General features: G+C 44.5%; 9 protein-coding genes across 9 annotated transcripts; all 9 read right to left on the bottom strand.

Annotated features, from left to right (window-relative positions):
- Positions 1–188: 188 nt before the first annotated feature.
- On the bottom strand, positions 189–1,008 carry LOC112878769. Its single transcript, XM_025942986.1, has one exon. The coding sequence runs from the start codon at positions 1,006–1,008 to the stop codon at positions 301–303; it is 708 nt and encodes a 235-aa protein (XP_025798771.1). The 3' UTR covers positions 189–300.
- A 777-nt stretch (positions 1,009–1,785) lies between these two features.
- LOC112878613 lies at positions 1,786–2,634 on the bottom strand. Its single transcript, XM_025942861.1, has one exon. It carries the CDS (start codon positions 2,600–2,602, stop codon positions 1,877–1,879), a length of 726 nt encoding a protein of 241 aa, XP_025798646.1. The 5' UTR covers positions 2,603–2,634; the 3' UTR covers positions 1,786–1,876.
- A 1,398-nt stretch (positions 2,635–4,032) lies between these two features.
- Positions 4,033–4,789, bottom strand: LOC112878770. Its single transcript, XM_025942987.1, has one exon. The coding sequence runs from the start codon at positions 4,787–4,789 to the stop codon at positions 4,130–4,132; it is 660 nt and encodes a 219-aa protein (XP_025798772.1). The 3' UTR covers positions 4,033–4,129.
- Positions 4,790–12,321: 7,532 nt separating this feature from the next.
- LOC112878820 lies at positions 12,322–13,132 on the bottom strand. The gene has a single exon (XM_025943048.1). The coding sequence runs from the start codon at positions 13,130–13,132 to the stop codon at positions 12,425–12,427; it is 708 nt and encodes a 235-aa protein (XP_025798833.1). The 3' UTR covers positions 12,322–12,424.
- An 892-nt stretch (positions 13,133–14,024) lies between these two features.
- On the bottom strand, positions 14,025–14,750 carry LOC112879017. The gene has a single exon (XM_025943334.1). The coding sequence runs from the start codon at positions 14,748–14,750 to the stop codon at positions 14,025–14,027; it is 726 nt and encodes a 241-aa protein (XP_025799119.1).
- A 1,417-nt stretch (positions 14,751–16,167) lies between these two features.
- Positions 16,168–16,896, bottom strand: LOC112880487. The gene has a single exon (XM_025945126.1). The coding sequence runs from the start codon at positions 16,885–16,887 to the stop codon at positions 16,168–16,170; it is 720 nt and encodes a 239-aa protein (XP_025800911.1). The 5' UTR covers positions 16,888–16,896.
- A 947-nt stretch (positions 16,897–17,843) lies between these two features.
- LOC112880495 lies at positions 17,844–20,204 on the bottom strand. Its single transcript, XM_025945139.1, has 3 exons — positions 20,049–20,204; positions 19,786–19,942; positions 17,844–19,097 (listed from the first exon to the last, which is right to left on the bottom strand). The coding sequence occupies exon 3, from the start codon at positions 18,590–18,592 to the stop codon at positions 17,879–17,881; it is 714 nt and encodes a 237-aa protein (XP_025800924.1). The 5' UTR covers positions 18,593–19,097; positions 19,786–19,942; positions 20,049–20,204; the 3' UTR covers positions 17,844–17,878.
- A 1,587-nt stretch (positions 20,205–21,791) lies between these two features.
- LOC112880513 lies at positions 21,792–23,053 on the bottom strand. The gene has a single exon (XM_025945162.1). The coding sequence runs from the start codon at positions 22,605–22,607 to the stop codon at positions 21,894–21,896; it is 714 nt and encodes a 237-aa protein (XP_025800947.1). The 5' UTR covers positions 22,608–23,053; the 3' UTR covers positions 21,792–21,893.
- Positions 23,054–24,490: 1,437 nt separating this feature from the next.
- On the bottom strand, positions 24,491–25,788 carry LOC112880504. The gene is made up of 2 exons (XM_025945151.1): positions 25,674–25,788; positions 24,491–25,560 (listed from the first exon to the last, which is right to left on the bottom strand). The coding sequence occupies exon 2, from the start codon at positions 25,288–25,290 to the stop codon at positions 24,577–24,579; it is 714 nt and encodes a 237-aa protein (XP_025800936.1). The 5' UTR covers positions 25,291–25,560; positions 25,674–25,788; the 3' UTR covers positions 24,491–24,576.
- Positions 25,789–25,815: the final 27 nt, after the last annotated feature.

A 25,815-nucleotide genomic window follows, 5' to 3' on the forward strand; every position in this document is an offset into this window, starting at 1 on the left:
TCAACGATCTGTTATGGTATTGCATCTGCGAGGTTGTTGCTGCCCAGCATCTGTGCTTTAGGAAAACAGTAGGTGCACTGTATTCGTATGATCGGTCCATGTAGATAAGACAGGCATATGTGTCATGTGTACAAATGGGATGCAGTATATTGACAACATGAAGTGAACTAAAACTTTGATTTGTCATTGAGCTATTTATGTACACTTGTCCTATACAAATGAAGTACATAACGATTGATGTATCCTTTAAAAGATGGATGCCAATCGCAGGTGTCAAAAGCAACATATCTTGAGGAATATCTATGAACTGAGAATGTTCAGGAGTGTAACCCTGCTCTGGATTAATCTCCTGAACAGAAGTCCTGCTCCATCCTCAAGATCCTTGATGTTGCACTCTAACACCTGCAACTGCTCCTCCTTGCAAACAACTGAAGTTCTCTTCTGGAATGCCTTCAAGACAATGGATGATTTGGGCATAGCAATTTGCTTGGTCAGGAGCTGCACTGTTGACTCCAGAAGAGATGTAGTAATCTCTCTAGCCTCGCTCAGCAGCCTCAGGATCCTGCAGTCCTCCTTGTCAGAGGAAGCCTTCTTTGCAGCCTTCTTGAAATGTTTCTTCGCCTTCTTAACCAAGCGGAAGTAAGACTGGATCTTGGCCTGAACTGCTGCGTCATCTCCTTTTCTGAGAGACACTTGCAGATCTTGGACAATGGCCTTCAACTCGGCAAAGTCCTCTTGCATGGCATTGCAGAGATCCAACAGCTGAAGAGAGCATTCCATCTCTCCATCCAGCAATTTCCTTTGCTGGGAAGAGCAAACTTGGTTGCAAGGGAGGCACATAACCTCCTCAATGGAACTGTAGATGTCTCCAAGCTTCTTCAGACCATCACAGGTTGTCTCGATGGTCGTTGTGGACGAAGAGGTGCATGCCTCTAGGATTCGCAGATCCTCCTCAACTTTGGAGGCGGGCCTGGAAGGGAGACTGATTGATCTATGGTGGTAGGCCATGACTTTTGATGGATGCCTTTGCTGTATTGTGGTTTAGGAGATTAGAAGCTGGGGTAGCAGATGTTGGGTTGAAAGCGTCTGGCCTTCAAGGGAGGCCTATTTATACTGAAGAAGCATGTGTGATGGCATCATGTTGATGGTGGACAAATAGAGTTCTGCATTTGAATTGCCCAGCATATGGAATCTGTTTCCTTCATCTATCATGTGCTGTTCATTTTTTTAGTGCATCATCTATCCTACCAATGAGCTATCACATTGTCATGTTCCATCTACTGGCAGCAAGAATAAACAGGTTAGTTCACTTCACTGGTAGATCCTTACATGATTGCATACTCTACAAATTATTAGTCGATTGCTAACCAATTGTTATTGATGACAACCGTGTTATGGAGCTGTTGTGCATTTCTTAATTTGAGTAGAAGCCTATTAAGCGCAATTCATGCTACGTACACGCTCAACCTTGTGTGTTGGAGCTGACTTGTTTTAGATTTGGGAAGCAAGATCCACCGCATGAGGATCCTTTGCTTGTTGCTGGGGCAACACATGGTATCTGCATAACATGCCTATCTGATAGCAAAGCATTTCAAAGATCAACTTGAATAATGAACTGCTCCTTTAAACGTCAATAATGATGAGCATCTTTGGGGTATACTTTGGTAAAAAAGAATTAAGATTACTGAAATGTCAAAACTTCACAACATAACAACATGATGCTCATTTAGTAATTGACCAAAAACTATGACTTTCTTTTAGTAATTTTATGTACAGTTGCTCATTTACAGGTACAGTGCAAAATTGTATGATGATCGGCAGATCCTTTAAAAGGCAGACGCCAATCGCATAGGATCGGGATTGGTGCATGATCTATTTACAAACTGAGAGAGTTAAGGAGAGAAACTCTGCTCTGGATCAATCTCCTGAACAAAGTCTCAACTCCGTTGTCAAGATCAACAATGACCAACTCCATCTCCTGCGATTGCTCCTCCTTGCATGTTACTCGTCTTTTGCGGAACGTCTTGGAGGCAAGGGACCATTTGCTAGATCTTGGCGTTGCAATTTGCTTGGACAGGAGATGCGGCAAGGATTCAAGCATGGAGATTCCAATCTCTCTGGCTTCAGCCAACTGCTTGATCACCATGCAGCTGTCCTGGTCAACTGTAGTAGGCTTCTTGCTGATCTTCTTTAACTGTTTTTGCACCTTCTTAGCCAAGCGGATGCAAGACTGGATCTTGGATTGAAGAGCGGAGTCATCTCCTCTCTTGATGACCAGCTGCATCTCCTGGATGCTTGTCTTGAGTTCAGAAAAGTTCTCTTGCATGGCGTTGCAGAGGTCAAGAAAGATGAGGGACTTCTCAAGCTCTTGCTCCACTGCTTTCCTCTGTTGTGGCCGGCAAAGGCTAACCTGGCCACTTGGTGAGCAGATCATCTCCTCAATGCTGTTGTACAATCCTCCAAGCCTCCTGATACCATCGACCACTTTTGCAGTGGTAGCAGAAGAAATGCTTGCCTTGAGGCTCTGCAGATGTTCTTCGATGTTGATTTCTTTAGAGCGAAGGCTGGAAGGCAAACTTGCAGATCTGAGAATGGAAGCCATGGATGCACTCAAGCTGCAATGCTTATTCTTGTTTTCTCTGGAAATGTTGGTGTCAACCAGGTCTGGTTTGCCAGCATATATATCCAAGGAAGCTGAAGCAGTGGCATTGCAACCCTGCCGACAAGAAGAATATCGCCGCTGACAAAGCACTGTGCTGCCGCGACATTGCCATAGATGTCCACCGGAGGTTGATGCTTTCTGTATGTTCACCCAGGGCAAGAGGAATCTGTGAAGGTGACCTGATGAAGCTGTCATAGTGCGATGTCCCAGTTATCAGCAGCAACTCATCTGCATGAGTGTGTTCTTTATATTGAGATCTAGATTATGAGATCGGTTACCATGGCAAGCTGCGCCGTGTGTGTGTTGTCTGGTTGTTTCTCATGTTGGCAGGAGGAATCAGCAAGGCAGCTTACTCTAGTGCTGGACCTTGCCATGGTCTAATAACACTCGTTAGTGATGTGTTTAGCAATTGGTGCAGCACTGCAGCTGGCATGCTAGTAGCTTTGGAGAGCAAGATCCGCTATGCAAGCATCTTATGCTTGTTGTTCAGCTGACCCCGACTACCATGACTGTCTTAGTTCCACATTGGCAAGAGAGAAACTAAATACTATTATACTTATTGCTGCTGTGCAACAAACACAACAATTTTTTTATTGTATTGGAATTTGGAGGAATTGTATTGCAGACAAAAAAAAAATGTTAGCGTACACACGCAATTGCATGCATAGGCAGTTTTATGGAAAAGAGGAAATGTGCCAGAACCTTTGTTCTTGTTTCACACCTGAGTATTTTTTTGTACATTTCTCTCATACATAAAAAAAGAAGAAGTTTGCAATGTGAGTGAATACTTTCTTCATCTCTGCATGCTCCAAAGCTCCTTCAAAACATCGCTGTCATGCATGTTCCGCCTGCCTGCTGTGCTTACAACATTTGGAATCTGAGTTTTGCAGTTTCAAGATGATTCATGTGCCTTCCAAATTATAATGCATTAGGTCTAACTGAATCACCTTGCCATGCTGCAAATATTGGAAGCAAGAATCAGCATGGCAGCTTACTCTATGCGCCCTACATGTTGTTCCATCTGACTTCTGAACAATTATCAAGTGCAAGCTCAAATCTCATGGCTGGAGCTGGCATGCTATCAGTTTTAAAAAGAGAGCACGATCCACTTCACAAGGATCTTGTGCCTGCTGTTTAGCTACATCTCATGTGCAGGTCATAACTGGTATCGAACCGCTAACATTTTTTTTTCATGACATCAAAAGTGAAGTTTAGCCTTATCTTTTCTGGACAAAAAAAACAACAACAGAAAAAGCATGGAATGGATCAAAACTTCTGCTTTTCTACACGAGTATATTTATGTACATTTTCTCATATACATCAATGCAAAATTTGGTTTTGATGATTAGCCAATCCTCTAAAATGCGGATGCTAATCATGAGGAATCTTCTGTGTTGGTGTATGATCTACAAGCTAAGAGCATTCAGAAGAGACACCCTGCTCTGGATCAGTATCCTGAACAAAATCTCAACTCCGCTCCCAAGTTCCGACAATGTCCAACTCCAACTCCTGCAATTGCTCCTCGTCGCACACAACTCTTATCTTCTGGAATGTCTTGGAGACGAGAGACCACTTGCTAGAACTTGGTATGGCAATTTGCTTTGACAAGAGTTGCGACGCAGATTCTAGCATCGAGGTAACAATCTCCCTAGCTTCAGACATCATCTTCATCAACCTGCAACTGTCCTGCTCAGCTGCAGCGGACTTCTTGCTGATCTTCTTGAATAGTTTTTGTGTCTTCTTCGCCACACGGATGTAGGACTGGATCTTGGTCTGAACAGCTGCATCATCTCCTCTCTTGAGAGCCAGCTGCATGTCTAGGATGCTTTCCTTGAGTTCTCCAAAGCTCCCGTGCATGGCGTTGCAAAGGTCAAGCACGTAAAGGGAGCACTCGAGCTCTTGCTCCACTGCCTTCCTCTGCCGTGTAAGTTGGCTGCTCGGGAGGCTTGCAATCTCACCAATGTGGTTGTACACTTCTCCAAGCTTCCTCAAACCATCACACATGGTTCCAATGGTTGAAGAAGATGAAGAGATAGTTGTTCTCAAGCTCTGGAACTGTTCTTCGATGTCGATTTCATTGGAGCGAGGACTGGAAGGCACACTGGCTGATCTGAGGTGGTAAGCCATGGCTGTGTGCTTTGCTTTTCTCTAGAAGTGGAAAAGAAGAGAAGCTGCTGCAATGGTGTCGGTCCGGCTATGGCTTGCCTCTATATATAACAGAACAAGCTGAAGAAGTGGCATCGCTGACCTTGTAGACAGCAAGAATCTCATCGATGATGAGGTGCTGTGTTGCGGCGACAAAGCCAGCTCTTTGTTCTCTTTGCTTGTTCAGCTTTAGAGCCATCTCTATCTGTAGTTGAGCTAATGATCAGCGTGGCATGTTTCAATAATTGGTGGCAAAGTAATCTGCACGAGTGCCTAGTTTAATGATAGATTCACATCGTGAGAAGAGCTGCCTGCTCTGTTGAAAAACACGTCAGCATTCATGATTCTTCATCTGCGTTGTCCTGCCTGCTGGCGCTTCCAACATTTGGAATCTGAAGTTTGCAACCTCAAGATGATCCACATGCTGTCCATATTTCTTAAGTGTTGGAACTAACCGAACCGCATCATCGTGTTCCAAGGACTGGCAGCAAGAATCAGAATAGCGGCTTACTCTAGAGCTAATCACTTGTCAATTGCGAGCTCAAATCTCATGGCTGGAGCTAGCATGCTATCAGTTAAGCATAAAAAAAAAGAAAAAGAAAAAGGTCCCTGCTCATATGATCTTTCTTTGTCAATTTATAAACAGTAGCACGTTTCAAATAAAAATTTGACAAATTCTATTTGGTCACTACTGAACAATAAAAATATACAGATCCATCCATGTCAGTCACCTAGTCTCAGCAAAATTAGATTGAACATGGCAGAATGGCAGCACAGCGGGAGTCTATCAAAAAACCTGTAAATGTGCAAGTGATATGTCAGTCATCACACCTTAACAGCTTTTTTTTTACTTCAAGTGCAAACTTTATTGGACAAGTGTTGCTCCAGATTATACTCCTCAAAGTCCCTATAGTGTCACGAGAGAAATCATGAAGCCAACATGGCGTTCTTCGACAGTAACAACACCAACAGGTTAGCTACGCTCCTGAATGTTCCTGCCCTTGTAGTGTATGTGATGCTTCTTTTCATGGCCTCTCTTGCCACCTGGGTCTCCTTTGGCTGATGTATGTGCCTGTTTTTCAATCCCGACTAGCGGCAACTGAATTGCCTGGTCACCAGATCGAAAGATGCATCTGAAATTGGAAAGTCTATGCACCATGAACAGACGCATTCTGAGAACCATAAACGACACATAACATGACTAGTTTGGTTTCGGAGCGTTAAAATTTAGCCCTATCATGTCGAAAAGAATCATGCTATTTAGAAATATTAAATAAAATTTATTTATAATTTTTTTATAGATTGGTGCTAGTTCGCGGGATGAATTTAACGAGTCTAATTAATTTATAATTTGCTACAGTAATTATTCGCAAATTATGAATTAATATACCTCATTAGATTCATGTCGCGAATTAGTGTAGGGATTCTGCAATTAGTTTCGTAATTAAATTTTATTTAATATTTTTAAATGATAAAATTCTATGACGGAGCTTAAGTTTAATCGTCCGAAACAAAACACCCCTTAACAGAATTAGCTTTGCTTGCCATATCGATCGGTTGAAGATATAGACAGAAATTGTGCAACATGACATTCTATAACGAATCTTCAGGCCAAATACTAGGAACACTGCTGACACGCTGACAGTTCGTCCAACAACCTGATAAAACAAACAAATGGAGTGGATTCTTCAGATTTCAGTGGCAATCCCAACCCATAATATTTATAGGTAGTGTATGTATTATCATATCATCAAGATATCATATTCAAAAACTACATCCTATAACTCATGATGTTTTAGCATGGATTCCTATTAAACTCACTCTCTTTTTTCTACTTATTATATTTGTTCTTTATTTATCATAAAGATATTACCTCACTCCCAACACACAACTTATAGTCTCTAGCGTATTGATTTAGGTGTTGACAGTGGTCCTGTACGAGACCCAGTTTCTTCCCTCTCTTCACTCTCTTATTTATTGTGGTACTATATGGGCTAAAAATTTTATGTGGTGATATAATTAATCTATACTATATTGGTCGAAAATAATTGAAAATGTTTCTCAATCATATTGGATCCGTGTACCGTTTAATTTGGACCCACCTTCTGGGGTCGAGAAATACGGGAGTAAGGCTGGTGCCAATGGGGGACGGTACCCCCCCCCCAATCGGCGTGGCTCAGGCGGGAGGCGGGCGGGAGGGAGAGAGAGAGGGCGGGATCCATCCCGCCGGGCGGGAGCGGACGCTATCGCCCCGCTCTCGCCCGCGTTGGCAGGCGCGCGGGGGCGGAAGGTGGGAGGGAGCGAGGCGGCGCGCTGGCGTCGGGCGAGAGGGGTTGGGCGGGAGTGACGTGGCGCGTTTCTATTGGTCCACGTGGAGGTTGAAATAATTAAATCTGGAAAAGAAAAACTGATGTGGATGAGAGAGAAGTAAGAGCTGGCACTGTAGCCTATACATTGGAGGGGTGGGGTGAGAGTGGGCCAAGAGTGAGAATAAGAGCTGACGTGACGAGGAGATTTCTCCACCCACCACTGAACTTATGGTAAGAACTAAGGGTAGATTAGAAATCGCGAGTTGGAGGGTGTTTCCGCCAAAATCGGATTATTTTTCTCACCACGGCCATAGCTTAGCTCCCGTGTGTACCCATTACCCACCCACGTATCCCCTTCCACGCTTCCACCGATTAGTTTGTCGGCCACTCGACTGCTGCGGCTATTCCGGAAGTGCTGCTGTCCGCGCCGCCGCGGTCGGAGCCAGCGAGCATGCGGGTGGAGCTGACACACCGAGGTCAGCGCACGGCAACCACCATCGCGGGCGGTGCGGAGGCGCCGGGTTCGGCGACGACAGCGGCCACGAACGGAGCGGAAGAGTGGTGCAGCCGGCGCGGGCCCGTGAGCCGCAGGCGGAGACGAGGAGCTCGCTGCCCCGGGGCGCAGACGACGGATGCAGCGGGACCACAGGCGGTCGGGCGCTCGTAGCCGCCGGGATGCGGAGGTGCGACGGGTGCCGCGCGGCGGCCTGCAGAGCTCGCCGCCGCCACGGGCTGCACGAGGCTACAGCGTGGCGGTCGCGGCCGCAGCCGCCGCAAGCGGGTGGGGCGGAGCAGGCCTCGGCGCCGCTTGCTCACCGGTCGCTACGCCGAGAAAGTCCGGCGTCTGGCGCGCGAGGAAGCAGGGCGGCAGGCAGGCACGGAGCTGCGGGCGCCGAGCGAGCGTGGAGGCCGCGAGCCGCACCCGGAGGCGAGAAGAGGGGCGGGCCGCGCGGACCCGCGAGCTATGGGCGGAGACGAGGAGCTCGCGTGGCCACCGGCGATCTGGCGCTCGTCGCGCAGGGGCGTGGAGGATGAACGCGGCGCGGCCACCGGACGTCTGGCGCGGAGGAGCGACGGGCGCGGCGGCCTGCGGAGCTCGCCGCCGCATGGACGGGCGGGCGCCGGCGCTCGCGGGGGACGGGAGCGGCATGGCCGCTGGGGCGCGCGGCCTCTGGAGCGCACCGCCGTGGCCAGCGCTCGCCGCCGACCGCTACTCTATGGAGCCGCTGCTCTGGCTGTCTCCAACGTTGCTCTCTAAAATCGTTATGTAAGAGAAGATTCCGTTCTCCATTGCTCTAGCAGCGTTCTCTAAATATTTCTCTTTAAAGAACGGTATATAGAGATTCTCTCTCCTCTTCTCTATTTTTTCTTTATGTTTTAAACACTGAATTAAATAAAAATAAAATATGTCCATAGCATTTGAGGTATAATAAATACGTACGTACAAAAATTTGGAACAAAATACGTTTCTAATATAGGGTTTAATGTATAGAGAACGAGATTTAGAGAACGTTGTTGGAGAGAAATGAGATACAGAGGAGAGAATCTTATAGAGAATTCTGTAAATGAAAGATATAGAGAACGACGGTTGGAGGTATCCTAACGGGGCGTAATACATCGTGGCCTGCCAACGGCCAGCATGGTGAATAGCCAGCTAAGGTCACCATGAATTAGGGCCTGTTCGGATGAATGGGAAAGAGAAAGAGAAAATGCAAAACTTTTGCTCTTTTGCACTTTTTTTGCACTTTTGGATCCAAACACCCCAAAGTGCAAAAGGGCAAATGCTACCGTAATTTTGCTAATTATGGATTAATTAGGCCTAATAAATTCATCTCGTCATTTAGTCCTCATCTATGTAATTAGTTTTTTAATTAAACTATATTTAATACTTCTAATTAGCGTCCAAACATCTGATGTGACAGGAGCAAAAATTTTGCCATTTGCCCTTTTGCCATTTGGGGGTGGATCCAAACAGGCCCTTACCTAGACTAGAAAGGCCCGCGGCAAAGCCCGTATTCCGCGTCATTTTACTTGATGCGGATTTTAGTTCATGCACGTAGTAGTTGTTGATATATAGGTAAATATATAAAAAATTTTAAGCAACATAGTTAAAATAAATTTATCATTTCGTTATTTTTCATAGGTGTCATGGTCTGCCCGCTGTTGCATTTGGTATATATTTTGAGCATTCTATTACCGTGATGCTATTATTTAAGTAGTATATTATTTTGGGTATCAAAATGGAGGCATTTATTGTGGTGAAAGAAGCGGTAAAATAATTTATTAGTAAAATAATTTATTAGGGAGGGTGGAGCATAATTCGTCGGACATTTAATGTATTTGCGAAATTATGAGGCAAATAATAGATATGATGTTTTTCAAGAAAGTAGTGGTTACATTAAAATATGCCGCGTTATGGTGGAGGTCGTATGAGAAGCTATAGAAGAACGATAGTACAATATTTTATTTTAAGCAAAATAAGATGTTATGTTGAACGAATTACGAAAATATTTTGAATTTACAATTTTGTTATGTAGCAAAACTTTAGGTTTTGAAATTTTGAGCAATTTTTGTATTTGAAATTTTTAGAAGCATTTCAAATTTGAAATTTTACTATATAGTAAAGATGTAGATTTTGAAATTCTAAGAAACTTTTGTATTGATTATTTTTTAATTTGAAGATGTTTTGGTGTCCAAATTTTAGATACAACGATTCGTATATAAGTATTTGTGCAAACGAATTGTGAAAGTATTTTGAATTTTAAAATTTACTCTATAATAAAGTTGTAGTTTTTGAATTTTAGATCAAATTTTATATTGAATAATTTTTTATTCCAACGCGTTTTGGTGTTCAAATTGTACGTATAATGTTGCTCGTGTAGAAATAACGAATGTAACGGATTGTATTTTGATTTAATTGAAAAGCGAGGGTTTTTCTAAAAACTTTGCTGAAAGAGGACCAAGACGGCGGGTTGATTCAACAAAAACTTAAAAATTTTATTTGCAAATTTTTCTAAACCTGGAAGGTTGAACTACGGGTTGATTTTACGAAAAGTGGAGGGTTTTTTTGAAAAATTACCTGAGAGAGGAGCCGGACTACAGGTTGATTTTTATAAAGATTGAGGGTCTTTTTGCAAAGTGACCGGGAATTGTAAGATCCGGACCGTCCGCCCAGCCGATCAGATGGCCGGGAATTGGCCGCGATGTGACCACGCTGGTTGGCTCTCTTTGGGTGCATGGATCATATGTAGAGATGGGAGATAGATTTATCATAGTGAATTTGTGATAACGTATCAGGCTGGTGGGCAATGGCGTCGACCATAATGTGTCTTCCCTGCGGCAACACGTGGGGCGAAGACCATGGGCGCACCTTGGATGAAGCAATCTGAAATAATGCAAGATCACATATGCTGATGCTTCCTGAAACATTATACTCCAGAGTTGCACGGCGTGACGGCTAGAGTTTCCATCGAGTTTAAACTTTGATTCAGCAACGTGTTCAGACTAATTACTAATTATGTAGCTTTTCCGTTTACGTCGATTGAATAAAAGTTTCGGTACTGCTATACGTGTTACATGGATAAAAAATTTAAGTTTCGTAACTTCACGCACGTACGCATTATTAGTGCTATGAAAACAATTCTACTTGAAGGGTTGGGATGCTCTTAGAGTAAGTATTATGGCAGACTAAATTCTGAGGTGGTAGAGAGAAAAGAGGAGGGAGAGGAGAAACTGATAATCTTGCAGCTAGCTTTGACACAAGAAAAAAAAAAGACTTTGCAACAGAGATAAACGAGGCACTAGTATGAAAAAAGTAACTATCCTACGGGTGGATTGAGAGACTGACGTCAAATATCCTTCCGGTTAGCAGCCGGTTGTATTATTAACGTTGCTCTTTCCGGTTTGATAGCCGGTTTGTTTTTATCAGTTCACTTGTTTGCGCGCCACGACGCGATCCAGGCCCCGATGTGGGCGCTCGTCGAGGGCGAGGCGATGGCGGCGGCTGCGGGCGCCACTGCATGCAATCCGTTGTGTTCACCCGCTGTCCCGCTGCGCCTCCCAGCGGCTCGCGAACCCTAGTGGATGTTGCACCCGCCGGCGGCGCCGCCATCCACCGCGGGAAGGGGCGCCTGGATTCGCAAGTTGCACGCGTGGTCCGATGCTTTGCGGCCCCCAGGAGGTAAGAATCTAGTCAAATTTTTGTAGTGGGTGCTGGATTATATTCAGTCAATGGGGAGTATGCTACTAATCGTAGTTCTTATTTCTGCAGCACGCGGCCACTCTCAAGCGCCTTGTGCTCCGATAGATGCCCATTTTACTTTTTTGCACGCAGCGAAATGAGAAAAATTCGAGATTTAATCGGTCAGTGCAAGGTACCTCTCAAAATTTCAAGAAGTCTCACGTTACTGTTAGAGTACCTTAGGCTGCATACTTTTTTTTTCTTTAACTCTGTGTGGGTATCTGACAACTTGTTCAGTTAGTTGCTTCAAAGGTGATTAAAAAAAAAAAGTTGTTCCAAAGGTGGCAACTTGTTTACTCAGTTAGTTGTCCTCGATGAAGCTGTCAGAATGTAGCTATTGTTGCTTAAAACTTAAAAAGATGCCTGTATTTGGACTACTCTGCTTCTCCATTTATTTGATTATTCCTTTTCGAGTTCAAAAACAATTAGTTAAGTATGGCATCTAAACAAGCTCTAAATTCAATATGAAAGATTAGTTTACTCATACTTTTACAGTTCAGAGTCGTATGTCTATTGCAATGACCTAGAGCTTCAGTATCTAATTCATCCTAGATAGTTGTTAGATACTGCAAAGCCAACTATCATCCTTATTGGTTGAGCCTTTAGCTACGAAGAACCCAAACCCAACACATTTTATTTCAGACAGTCAGACATGGCTAGATCTCCACTAAATGGATCAGACACAAGCAGAGCGAGCTTGTTCAGTGGATATGTTGCATATGGATTTTGGAACCACTCAATTGCAATTTGCTGGAGCTCAGGCTGAGCACAGTGATCGCTATCAACTCACTAATCTGTGGGGGTATTTGGCGCCCAGTATCAGTGCTTTAGGGAAAGCAGTAACTGCACAGTATTCGTTTGATCGGGCCCTATAGATAGACAGGCATATGTGTCGTGTACAAATGGGCTGCAATAGATTCACAACATGAAGTGAACCAAAACTTTGATTTTTCATTGAGCTATTTATGTACACTTGTCCTATACAAATGAAGTACATAACGATTGATGTATCCTTTAAAAGATGGATGCCAATCGCAGGTGTCAAAAGCGACATATCTTGAGGAATATCTATGAGCTGAGAATGTTCAGGAGTGTAACCCTGCTCTGGATTAATCTCCTGAACAGAAGTCCTGCTCCATCCTCAAGATCCTTGATGTTGCGCTCTAGCACCTGCAACTTCTCCTCCTTGCAAACAACTGAAGTTCTCTTCTGGAATGCCTTCAAGACAATTGATGATTTGGGCATAGCAATTTGCTTGGTCAGGAGCTGCACTGTTGACTCCAGAAGAGAGGTAGTAATCTCTCTAGCCTCGCTCAACAGTCTCAGGATCCTGCAGTCCTCCTTGTCGGAGGAAACCTTCTTTGCAGCCTTCTTCAAATGTTTCTTCGCTTTCTTAACCAAGCGAAAGTAAGACAGGATCTTGGCCTGAACCGCTGCGTCATCTCCTTTTCTGAGAGACACTTGCAGATCTTGGACAATGGCCTTCAACTCGGCGAAGTGCTCTTGCATGGCATTGCAGAGATCCAGAAGCTGAAGAGAGCATTCCATCTCTCCATCCAGCAATTTCCTTTGCTGGGAGGAGCAAACTTGGTTGCAAGGGAGGCACACAAGCTCCTCAATGGAACTGTAGATGTCTCCAAGCTTCCTCAGACCATCACAAGTTGTCTCGATGGTTGTCGAGGACGAAGAGGTGCATGCCTCTAGGATTTGCAGCTCCTCCTCAACTTTGGAGGCGGGCCTTGAAGGAAGACTGATTGATCTCTGGTGGTACGCCATAACTTTTGATGGAGGCCTTAGCTGTGCTGTAGTTTAGGAGATTAGAAGCTAGGGTAGTAGATGTTGGATTGAAAATGTCTGGCCTTCAGGGGAGGCCTATTTATACCCAAAAAGCGTGTGTGACGGCATCATGTTGATGGTGGACAAATAGAGTTCTGCTATTTGAATTGCCCAGCACATGGAATCTGTTTCCTTCATATATCATGTGTTATCCAATTTTTTAGTGCAGAATTTATCCTAGAAATGAGCTATCACATTGTCATGTTCCAGCTACTGGCGGCAAGAATCAACAGGTTAGTTCACTCCACTGGTAGATCCTGACTTGATTGCATACTCTAGAGATTATTTTAGTGGATTGCCAACCAATTATTATCGGTGACAAGCGTGTCATCGAGCTGCTCTGCAATTCTTAATTTGAGTAGATGCCTTATTAAGCGCAATTCATGCTACTTACATGCTCAACCTCGTGTTTTGGAGCTGACTTGTTCTAGATTTGGGCAGCAAGATCCACTGCATGAGGATACTTTGCTTGTTGCTGGGGCAACACATGGCATCTGCATAACATGCCCATCTGATAGTAAAGCATTTCAAACATCAACTTGAACAATGAACTGCTCCTTCAAGCATCAATAATGATGAACATGTTCTGGGTATTCTTTGGTTAAAAAAAAAAGATACGGAACTTCCGAAACTTCGCAACATAACAACACGATGCAAATTCATAAATAGTGAACTTGACAGTAGGAAATAGACCAAAAACTGTGACTTTCTTTTCAGTAATTTTCTGTAGAGTTGCTCATTTACTGGTACACTACAAAATTGTATGATGATCAGCAAATCCTTTAAAAGGCGGATGCCAATCACATTGGATCGGGGTTCGTGCATAATCTATCTACAAACTGAGAGTGTTGAGGACTAAAACTCTGCTCTGGATCAATTTCCTGAACAAAGTCTCAATTCCAATCTCAAGATCAACAATGACCAACTCCATCGCCTGCAATTGCTCCTCCTCGCATGTTAGTCTTCTTTTGTGGGTAGTCCTGGAGAGAAGGGACCATTTGCTAGAGCTTGGCATTGCAATTTGGTTCAACAAGAGATGCGGCAAGGATTCAAGCATGGAGATTCCAATCTCTCTAGCTTCAGCCAACTGCTTGGTCACCCTGCAGCTTTCCTGGTCAACTGTTATAGGCTTCTTGCTGATCTTCTTTAACTGTTTTTGCACCTTCTTAGCCAAGCGGATGTAGGACTGGATCTTGGATTTAAGAGCGGAGTAAGGTCCTCTCTTGATGACCAACTGCATCTCCTGGATGCTTGTCTTGAGCTCAGAAAAGTTCTCTTGCATGGCGTTGCAGAGGTCAAGAAAGATGAGGGATTTCTCAAGCTCTTGCTCCACTGCTTTCCTCTGTTGTGGCCGGCAAAGGCTAACCTGGCCACTTGGTGAGCACATCATCTCCTCGATGCTGTTGTACAATTCTCCAAGTCTCCTGATACCATCGACCACTTTTTCAGTGGCAGCAGAAGAAATGGTTGCCTTGAGGCTCTGCAACTGTTCTTCGATGTTGATTTCTTCAGAACGAAGGCTAGAAGGCAAACTTGTAGATCTGAGAATAGAAGCCATGGCTTCAAGTAGAGGTGCAATATTTTTTCTTGTTTCTTTGGAAATTGTTGTGAGAAGCTGAGCTGCAATGGTATCAACTAGGCTACGATTTGCCAGTATATATAACCAAGGAAGCTGAAGCAGTAGCACTGCAACCCTGCTGACAAGAAGAATATTACCACTGATGAAATGCTGTGCTGTTGTGACATAGCCACAGATCTCCACGGCAGGTTGATGCTTTCTGTATGTTCACCCAGAGCAAGAGGAATCTCTGAAGCTGTCATAGTTCCATGTCCCAATTATCAGCAGCAACTTGTCTGGACGAGTCTGTTCTTCATGTGAGATCTCGATCAAGAGATCGGTGAGCGTGGCAAGCTGTGGCGTTTTGTGTTGTCTGGTTGTTTCTCATGTTGGCAACAGGAATCAGCTAGGCAGTTTGGCACGTTGGTAACTAGTGTTAGTGATGTGTTTAGCAATTGCCTGCAGCTTGGCATGCTAGTAGCTTTTGGAGAGCAGGATCCACTCTGCAAGCACTTTTGCTTGTTGTTCAGCAGACATATATAGTGTGATTATGAAAAGAGAGAAACTTGATACTATTATACTTAATATATTGTTGCCTGTAACAAATACAATTTTTTTCTGATAATATATGTACGAATTTGGAACTGTATTGCAGACATAAATGTGGTGTCTATTGTGCTCACGCAATTGCATGAAAAAGAAATGATGTATACAGTAGGAAATGTGCCAAAACCTTTGTTTTTGTTTCTCGTTTGACTAACTTTTTGTACATTGCTCTCATAAAAATAGTTTCCATTATCAGCGAACACTTGCTTCATCTCTGCAGGCTCCAAAGCTCCATTGCATCTCTGTCATGTTCCCCCTGCCTGCTGTTCTTGCAACATTTGGAATCTGAGTTTTGCAATCTCAAGATGACTCATGTGCCGTCCAATTAATGCTGTGTTAGGTTTAACTGAATCACATTACCATGCTACACGTATTGGCAGCAAGAATCGGCATGACAGCTTACTCTATGTGCCCTACGTGTTATTCCATCTGACTTCTGAACAATTATCAATTGCAAGCTCAAATTTCATGGCTAGAGCTGGCATGCTATCAGTTAAAGAGAGCATGATCCACTTTACAAGGATCTTGCGCCTGCTGTTGAGCTACATATAATGCAGTTCTTAACTGTGATCGAACCACTAACATTTTTTTTTAACATTACACCAAAAAAAGAAGTTAAGCTTTTTTTCCCACAAGAAAAAGAAAACAGATGAAAATTTAACAGCATCAAATGGATCAAAACTTATGCTTTCTCATCGAGTATATTCATGTACATTTGCTCATAGATACATCAAAATTTTGTTTTAATGATTAGCCAATCCTCTAAAAGGTGGATGCTAATCACAAGGAATCTTCTGAGTTGCTGTATGACCTACAGGCTAAGAGCATTCAGAAGAGAAACCCTGCTCTGGATCATTATCCTGAACAAAATCTCAACTCCGCTCTCAAGATCGACAATGTCCAACTCCAACTCCTGCAATTGCTCCTCGTCGCACACAACTCTTCTCTTCTGGAATGTCTTGGAGACGAGAGACCACTTGCTAGAACTTGGTATGGCAATTTGCTTTGACAAGAGTTGCGACGCAGATTCTAGCATCGAGGTAACAATCTCCCTGGCTTCAGATATCATCTTCATCAACTTCCAGCCTTCCTGCTCAGCTGCAGCAGACTTCTTGCTGATCTTCTTGAATAGTTTTTGTGTTTTCTTCACGACACGCATGTAAGACTGGATCTTGGTCTGAACAGCTGCATCATCTCCTCTCTTGAGAGCCAGCTGCATGTCCAGGATGCTTTCCTTGAGTTCTCCAAAGCTCACTTGCATGGCGTTGCAAAGATCAAGCACGACAACCGAGTGCTCGAGCTCTTGTTCCACTGCCTTCCTCTGCCGTGTAAGTTGGCTGCTCGGTAGGCTTGCAAGTTCACCAATGTGGTTGTACACTTCTCCAACCTTCCTCAAACCATCACACATGGTTCCAATGGTTGAAGAAGATGAAGAGATAGTTGTTCTCAAGCTCTGGAGCTGTTCTTCGACGTCGATGCCATTGGAGCGAGGACTGGAAGGCACACTGGCTGATCTGAGGTGGCAAGCCATGGCTGTAGTGGATGCAGTGCTTTGCTTTTCTCTAGAAGTGGAAAAGAAGAGAAGCTGCTACAATGGTGTCCATCCAGCTATGGCTTGCCTCTATATATAACAGAACAAGCTGAAGAAGTGGCATCGCTGACCTTGTAGACAGCAAGAATCTCATCGATGATGAGGTCATGTGCTGCGGCGACAAAGAGCCAGCTATCAACGTGTTTCTTGTTGCTTGTCCAGCTTTAGAGGCATCTCTAAATATAGTTGAGCTAATGATCAGCGTGGGATGTTTCAATAGTCGGTTGCGCATTCATCTGCACGAATGCAAAAATTTAATGATAGATTGAGATCATGAGAAGAGCTGCCTGCTAGTGAACATTTGACTTTAGCATTCATGATTCTTCAAGCCACATTGTCCTGCATTCTGGTGCTTCCAGCATTTAGAATCTGAAGTTTGCAATTTCAAGATGAACCACATGCTGCCCAAGTGTCTTAACCGTTGGAACCAACCAAACCACATCACCATGTCCCAAGTATTGGCAGCAAGAATCAGAATATCAGCTTACTCCAGAGCCAACAAATTATAAATTCAGCTGGCATGCTATCAGTTAACCGGTGCAAGATCCACATCACAAGGATCTTGTACCTGTTGTTGAGCCACATCACATGTGACTATTAACCGTGTCCATCTCATCAAACAACTAGTACTACTTTCTTTTATGATACAAAAATAAAGAGTTAAAGTGACTTTTTTCGCTACAAATTTATCTAAAGCTCCAAATTTCAGGTTGTAGTTTGGCAATTTAGCTGTCTTCCAAATCAAATTTGGACAGGAAAATTCAAAGATCAGATAATCTTGACAACATGAAATGGATCAAAACTTTTGCTCTTTCATGGAGTATTTTTCTGTACACTGTCTCATATATACATCAAAATTGTTTTGATGATCAGCCAATCCTCTAAAAGGCGGATGCTAATCGCAGGGAACCTGAGTTGGTGTAGGATCTTTCTACATACTAAGAGTGTTGAGAAGCGAGACCCTGCATTGGATCAGTCTCCTGAACACAATCTGGAGTTCGCTCTCAAGATCAACAATCTCCAACTCTAAGACCTGCAATTGCTCCTCCTTGCACGCGACTCTCTTCTTCTGGAATGCCTTGGACACAAGAGACCACTTGCTAGCACTCGGCATCAGGATCTCCTTTGATAGGAGGTATAATGTCGATTCCAGCATCGATAGAGCAATCTCTCTTGCTTCAGACAATAGCTTGACCACTCTACAGCTATCAGTGTCAAGAACAACCTTGATATTGATCTTCTTGAGCTGCTTCTGCGCCTTCTTGACCAAACGGGCATAAGACTGAGCCTTGGCCTGAACAGCCACATCGTCTCCTCTCTTGAGACCCAATTGCATCTCTTGGAGGCTTGTCCTGAGCTCTGCGAAGCTCTCTTGGATGGCCTTGCAGAGGTCAAGCAAGACGAGAGAGCGCTCAAGCTCCTCCTCCACTGCCTTCCTCTGTTGACGCTGGCTGCTGGGAAAGCATATGAGCTCATCAATGCAGCTGTAGATGTTCCCGAGCTTGGACAGACCATCAACTATGGTCTCGATGGTGGCAGAGGGAGAAGAGACAGCTGCCTTAAGGCTCTGGATGTGTTCCTCGACATTGGTTCCATTGGAGCGAGGGCTTGAGGGCACACTCGCGGATCTCAGGTGGCAGGCCATGCTTGGAATGGAAGAGGAAGTTATGAAGCCTGTTTTCACTGGAGATGGAAGAGAAGTCAAGTTTCTACGATGGTGTCTTCCCAGCTTTGGCTTCCCTCTTTATATAGGGAAAGAGGTTGGAGCAACCTCACAGCCGAACAAGCAGACAGCAAGAATAATTCTCATGTGTGACTGTGGTGAGCTGCAACAGAAGCCACTGAACCCAAGAGGCATCGCTGGTTGAGCTTGATTACGAGGCTGTCATGTCTGCATTATGGGTGGCAAACTGACCTGCACGGGTGAATGGCCATCGAGTTTAGTTCCAGATTCATATCATGATCAATTAATTAGCATGCTAGATGCCGGTGGAAGCACGGACAGCTAGTTGATCTCCAGGCTGCCAAGACACGTTTAGCCAGCTGATCAAAGCATTACACAACGGATCAGTTGTAGTCCTTGTCAAGTTGTCCGCATGTTTCTGTTCTTCATTGACTGCTTGTTCGGTCATCCTCATCCACACGTGTTTCTGCAATTTCCTAGCACATTAGGTGCAACTCCTAAAGAAAAGATTATAATCATTCTGTAACGTTGCGAGTACCAATATCAAATAATCCATTCAAAGTGTACAATATGTGCACGCGTTGCCACAGATATCCATCTGGCTTAAGCATCGTGAGAAAACACATGATTTTTTCGAGGAAAACAACATACATGTGTTGTATGATTGTATCAGTGCAATTTCACTATTTTGTTCACATTAGTTTCCTGGGGTAAATAGACAGTAGACACAAGTAAATATTTCCCTAAAGCTACATTTGATTTTCTAAGGAATCTTCTATGCTGAATATTTCGCTGCTAAGAAAATGTATCTTCAGTCCAGACATTTGTTTAAAAAAACCATAAAAAAATCTAAAGTTTCAAGCACTCTCCAAATAATTTTGCAGTAAGAAAACTTATTATGGTAGTATCATAGGCAATATGTAAAATGGCAAGCGCCACCGTCTACAAAATGTGGAACTAAATGCTCGCAAGCCCACAAGGCCATGAGCCAGTGCAATTCTAAGAAGCGATCTGCAGCTAGATTAAAAGGCAAATGGGATATATGGTTTGCTGACAACAGCTGATAATAACCTTTCAGGAGTTGGCATTGAAGGTATTTGGTAAATAATCAGTACATTCACACTGCAATTTTCACGAGCAGCTAAGCGCCTCACCTCAGTTCAGCTGGCTCCCCTCTTTCACCGGATCCTGATTTGTTCCTGGCGTTGTGAAATGTGAAGCAGGTCCCCCGCAAGGGAATTCGCACCGCACATTTCATCGAGATGTCGACGCTTTCGCTTCCGGAGACATGGATGGCATGAATGTTTCGCTCTGAATTGAATAATAAGTGAGAGAGTGATTACGCAAGTGAGAGGATTCAACACTGATGCAAAACGACCGCATCCATGGAAGTGGGGAGGCGGAGGGGGAGGCTCACCAGTTCGTCTGCTCGCCTCCGGTTGAGGCGACCAAGGACCGCCGAATCACACGAAGGCGACCCAGATGCGGATGCGGAAAGGGCTGCGGCGGCGACCTTGGGGGGCGTGCGGCCATCCCGCGGAGCCCACGCCGCCGTTGTCCTCTGCTTCCCGTCGCGGCGTCGCCGCCGCCCAAGTTCCGGATAATTTTACACGTGACCCCCTAAAATTTATATACAACCCTCCAAATTGGATCGCAATTAATAATCGCGATCCAACATTTTACATAAAACCTCCTAAATCGGATCGCGATTACGATCCGATTTGAGGGCTTTTCTGTAAATAGTTGCGATACATTTTCAGAAACTCCCCTAAATCGGATCGCGCCTAACAGTCGCGATCCTAATGTTTGCATAAAACCCCCTAATATTTGCAGATTCGTCCTCATCTGCTTCTTCTCTACCCGCCGGCGGCTGCCTTCGCCGCCGCACGAGGCCGGAGTTCTGGTGGTGGGATTACCGTCAGATAGCACCTCGCCCTCCTCCTGGGCTTGCTGATCCTTTCCTCCGCCCAATCGTCCATGTCTATCCGCCCCCTTCTCGCCTCAGTGCGGATGCTCGACGGAGACCAAGTGCGAGATGTTCCTGCCCCCGTGCGGCGGCACCAACCACCGGAACAGCGACCTGCTGCCGCGCAGTGGCCACCGTGCTGCAGAACCGCACCCAACCCTGCGCCCTTGCTCGGGAGTGGCTCCGTCACCGCTGCGCCCTCCCCATCCGGCCGCCTGCGACCTACTCCGAGAATTGAGGTAAAGGCAATGTTTTGATTGATTGATGCAGCTAAAAATCGCTTGGATAGGGGGTGCGTTCTGCACGTTTTCCTTGCCGCTTCTTAGTAAACTTCACAATCAATAACACTGCACAAATAGGCTTGGCAATGAATATAACAAATATTATTGACTAAAGGAATTTCGAAGTGGAAAATGCAATGGTGCTCTGCAATGGCTTGGCTCTATATACAACAGAATTAGCCAAAGAAGTGGCATCGCTGACCTTGTAGACAGCAAGAATCTATTCGACGATAAGGTGCTCTGCTGCGGTGACAAAGAGCCATTTTAGTTCTATAGTTGAGCATCAGCGTGGGATGTTTCGGTAATCAGTGGCAAAGTCATCTGCACGGGTGCCTAGTTAAATGATAGGTTCAGATCGTGAGAAGAGCTGCCTGCTGTTGAACATTTGACTTTAGCATTCATGATTCTTCAAGCCACATTGTCCTGCCTGCTGGTGCTTCCAGCATCTAGAATCTGAAGTTTGCAATTTCAAGATGAACCACATGCTGCCCAAGTTTCCTAACCGTTGGAACCATCCGAACCGCATCATCATGTTCCAAGTATTGGCTGCAAGAATCAGAACATCAGCTTACTCTAGAGCCAACAAATTATAAATTGAGATGGCATGCTATCAGTTAACCGGGGCAAGATCCACAACACAAGGATCCTGTACCTGTTGTTAAGCCACATCACATGTGACTATTAACCGTGTCCATCTCAGCAAACAACTAGTCATTTCTTTTATAATCCGAAAATGAAAAGTTAAATGGATTTTTTTCCAACACCAAATTTTATTTGAACTCCCAATTTCAGATTATTGTATAGCAATTTAGCTGTCTAGCGTGTCATGTTTGGACAAGAAAATTCAAAGATCAGACAACTATGGCAACATGAAATGGATCAAATTTTTTCTCTTTCATTGAGTATTTTTCTGTACATTTTGTCTCATATATACATCAAAATTGTTTGGATGATCAGCCAATCCTCTAAAAGGCGGATGCTAATCGCAGGGAACCTGAGTTGGTGTATGATCTTTCTACAGGCTAAGAGTGTTGAGAAGCGAGACCCTGCATTGGATCAGTCTCCTGAACACAATCTGGAGTTCGCTCTCAAGATCAACAATCCCCAACTCCAAAACCTGCAATTGCTCCTCCTTGCACGCGATTCTCTTCTTCTGGAATGCCTTGGACACAAGAGACCATTTGCTAGCACTCGGCATCAGGATCTCCTTTGATAGGAGGTACAACGTCGATTCCAGCATTGATAGAGCAATCTCTCTTGCTTCAGACAATAGCTTGACCACTCTGCAGCTATCAGTGTCAAGAACAACCTTGCTGTTGATCTTCTTGAGCTGCTTCTGCGCCTTCTTGACCAGACGGGCATAACACTGAGCCTTGGCCTGAACAGCCACATCGTCTCCTCTCTTGAGACCCAATTGCATCTCTTGGACGCTTGTCCTGAGCTCTGCGAAGCTTTCTTGCATGGCACTGCAGAGGTCAAGCAAGACGAGAGATCGCTCAAGCTCCTCCTCCACTGCCTTCCTCTGTTGACACTTGCTGCTGGGAAAGCAAATGAGCTCATCGATGCAGCTGTAGATGCTCCCAAGCTTGGACAGACCATCAACTATGGTTTCGATGTTCGCAGAGGGAGAAGAGACAGCCGTCGTCAGGCTCTGGATCTGTTCCTCGACATTGGTTCCGTTGGAGCGAGGGCTTGAGGGCACACTCGCGGATCTCAGGTGGAAGGCCATGCTTGGAAGGGAAGGGAAAGTTATGAAGCCTGTTTTCGCTGGAGGATGGAATAGAAGTCAAGTTTCTGCAATTGTGTCTTCCCAGCTCTGGCTTTCCTCTTTATATAGGGAAAGAGGTTGAAGCAACTGCACAGCCCAACCAGCAGACAGCAAGAATCATTCTCATGTGTGATCGTGATGACTTGCAACAGAATCCACTCAACCCAAGAGGCATCGCTGGATGAGCTTGATTAGGAGGCTGTCATGTCTGCATTGTGGGTGGCAAACTGAACTGCACGGGTGAAGGGCCATCGAGTTTAGTATCAGATTCAGATCATCGTCATTGAATTCACATACAAGTTGCCTGTGGAAGAACAAACAGCATGTTGACTTTGCCTCACCTCCAGGCTCCCAAGACATGTCAAGTGATAGACCGTGTCGTTCGATCAACCCCACGGGTTTCTACAATTTCCTGAGCACATTAGGTGTGACTCTTAAATAAATAGATTATTATAACCATGCTGTAAAGTTGAAATTACCAATAGCAAATAATCCGTTCAAAATGTACAATATGTGCACGCTTTGCCACAGATATCCATATCACCTAAGCATCATGAGAAAACATATGATTTTTTAGAGGGAAGCAACAGCCATGTGTTCTATGATTGTACCAGTGCAATTCACTATTTTGTTCACAGGTGGTTTCCTGGGGTAAATAGGCACAAGTAAATATTTTCCTAATGTTATATTTTATCTTCTAAGGAATCTTCTATGCAGAATATTTCGCTCCTAAAAAATTTATCTTCGGTCCAGACTTTTTTTTTTAAAAAAAAGCATAGAACAAATCCCAAATTTCAAGCACTCTCCAAATAATTTTGCACAAGAAAATTATTAAGGTAGCATCATAGGCAATCTGTAAAATGGCAAGCGCACTGTCGACAGAATGTGGAACTAAATGATGGTGTGCCCAAAAGTTTATGAGCCAATGCACTTTATAACCAAGGTTTCTTAAGGATCTGCAGCTAGATTAACAGAACTAGCCAAAGAAGTGACATGGTGTCCATCCAGCAGTGGCTTGCCTCTCTATTTAACAGAACTAGCCAAAGAAGTGGCATCGCTGACCTTGTAGACAGCAAGAATCTATTCAACGACGAGGTGCTGTGCTGCGGTGACAAAGAGACAGATTGCTTGTCCAGCTTTAGAAGCATCTCGGACTATAGTTGAGCATCACCGTAGGATGTTTCGATAATCAGTGGCAAAGCCATCTGCACGGGTGCCTAGTTAAATGTTAGGTTCAGATCTTGAGAAGAGCTGCCTGCTATTTTACATTTGACTTTAGCATTCATGATTCTTCATGCCACAGTGTCCTGTCTGCAGTCTTCTGGTACTTCCAGCATTTAGAATCTGAAGTTTGCAAGTTCAAGATGATCCACATGCTGCCCAAGTTTCTTAAGCGTTGGGTCTAACCGAACCACATTATCATGTTCCAAGTATTGGCAGCAAGAATCAGAATATATAGTGGCTTACTCTGGAGCAAATCAATTATCAATTGCGAGCTCAAATCTCGTGGCTAGAGCTGGCATGCCATCAGTTAAGCAGAGCAAGATCCATTTCACAAGGATCTTGTGCCTGTTGTTGAGCCACATTGCATGTGAATGTTACCAGTGTCCATTTCATCAAACAACTAGTACTAATTTCTTTTATAATACAAATAAAGAGTTAAAGCGACTTTTTTTATACAAATTTATCTGAACTCCCAATTTCAGGTTATAGTTTAGCAATTTAGCTGTCTTCCCTTGTCAAGTTTGGACAAGAAAATTCAAAGATCAGACAACTATGACAGCATGAAATGGATCAAAACTTTGCTCTTTCGTTGAGTATTTTTCTGTACACTTTGTCTCATATATACATCAAAATTGTTGTGATGATCAGCCAATCCTCTAAAAGGCGGATGCTAATCGCAGGGAATCTGAGTTGGTGTATGATCTTTCTACATGCTAAGAGTGTTGAGAAGCGAGACCCTGCTTTGGATCAGTCTCCTGAACACAATCTGGAGTTCGCTCTCAAGATCAACAATCTCCAACTCCAAGACCTGCAATTGCTCCTCCTCGCACGCAACTCTCTTCTTCTGGAATGCCTTGGACACAAGAGACCACTTGCTAGCACTCGACATCAGGATCTCCTTTGACAGGAGGTATAATGTCGATTCCAGCATCAATAGAGCAATCGCTCTTGTTTCAGACAATAGCTTGATCACTCTGCAGCTATCAGTGTCAAGAACAACCTTGCTGTTGATCTTCTTGAGCTGCTTGTGCGCCTTCTTGACCAAACGGGCATAAGACTGAGCCTTGGCCTGAACAGCCATATCGTCTCCTCTCTTGAGACCCAGTTGCATCTCTTGGAGGCTTGTCCTGAGCTCTGCGAAGCTCTCTTGCATGGCATTGCAGAGGTCAAGCAAGACGAGAGAGCGCTCAAGCTCTTCGTCCACTGCCTTCCTCTGTTGACGCTGGCTGCTGGGAAAGCATATGAGCTCATCGATGCAGCTGTAGATGTTCCCGAGCTTGGACAGACCATCAATTATGGTTTCGATGGTGGCTGAGGGAGAAGAAACAGCTGCCTTCAGGGTCTGGATCTGTTCCTCGACATTGGTTCCGTTGGAGTGAGGGCTTGAGGGCACACTGGCGGACCTCAGGTGGCAGGCCATGTTTGGAATGGAAGAGGAAGTTATGAAGCCTGTTTTCGCTGGGGATGGAAGAGAAATCAAGTTTCTGCAATGGTGTCTTCCCAGCTCTGGCTTTCCTCTTTATATAGGGAAAGAGGTTGAAGCAACCGCACAGCCAAACCAACAGACAACAAGAATCATTCTCATGTGTGATTGTGGTGTGCCGCAACAGAAGCCACTCAACCCATGAGGCATAGCTGGTTGAGCTTGATTAGGACGCTGTCATGTCTGCATTTTGGGTGGCAAACTGAACTGCACGGGTAAAGGGCCATCGAGTTTAGTATCAGATTCAGATCATGGTCAATTAATAACATGCAAGTTGCCGGTGGAAGAAGGAACAGCATGTTTTCTTCGCTTGGCCTCACCTCCAGGCTCCTATGACACGTTTAACCAGCTGATGACAGCATTACACAACAGATCAGTGATAGTCCTTGTTCAGCTTTGCTCATGCTTCTATTCTTCATTTCCTGCTCGTTCGATCATCCCCACGTGTCTCTACAATTTCCT

This window comes from Panicum hallii, chromosome 1 (genome assembly GCF_002211085.1).
Source record: "Panicum hallii strain FIL2 chromosome 1, PHallii_v3.1, whole genome shotgun sequence".
NCBI lineage: Eukaryota > Viridiplantae > Streptophyta > Magnoliopsida > Poales > Poaceae > Panicum > Panicum hallii.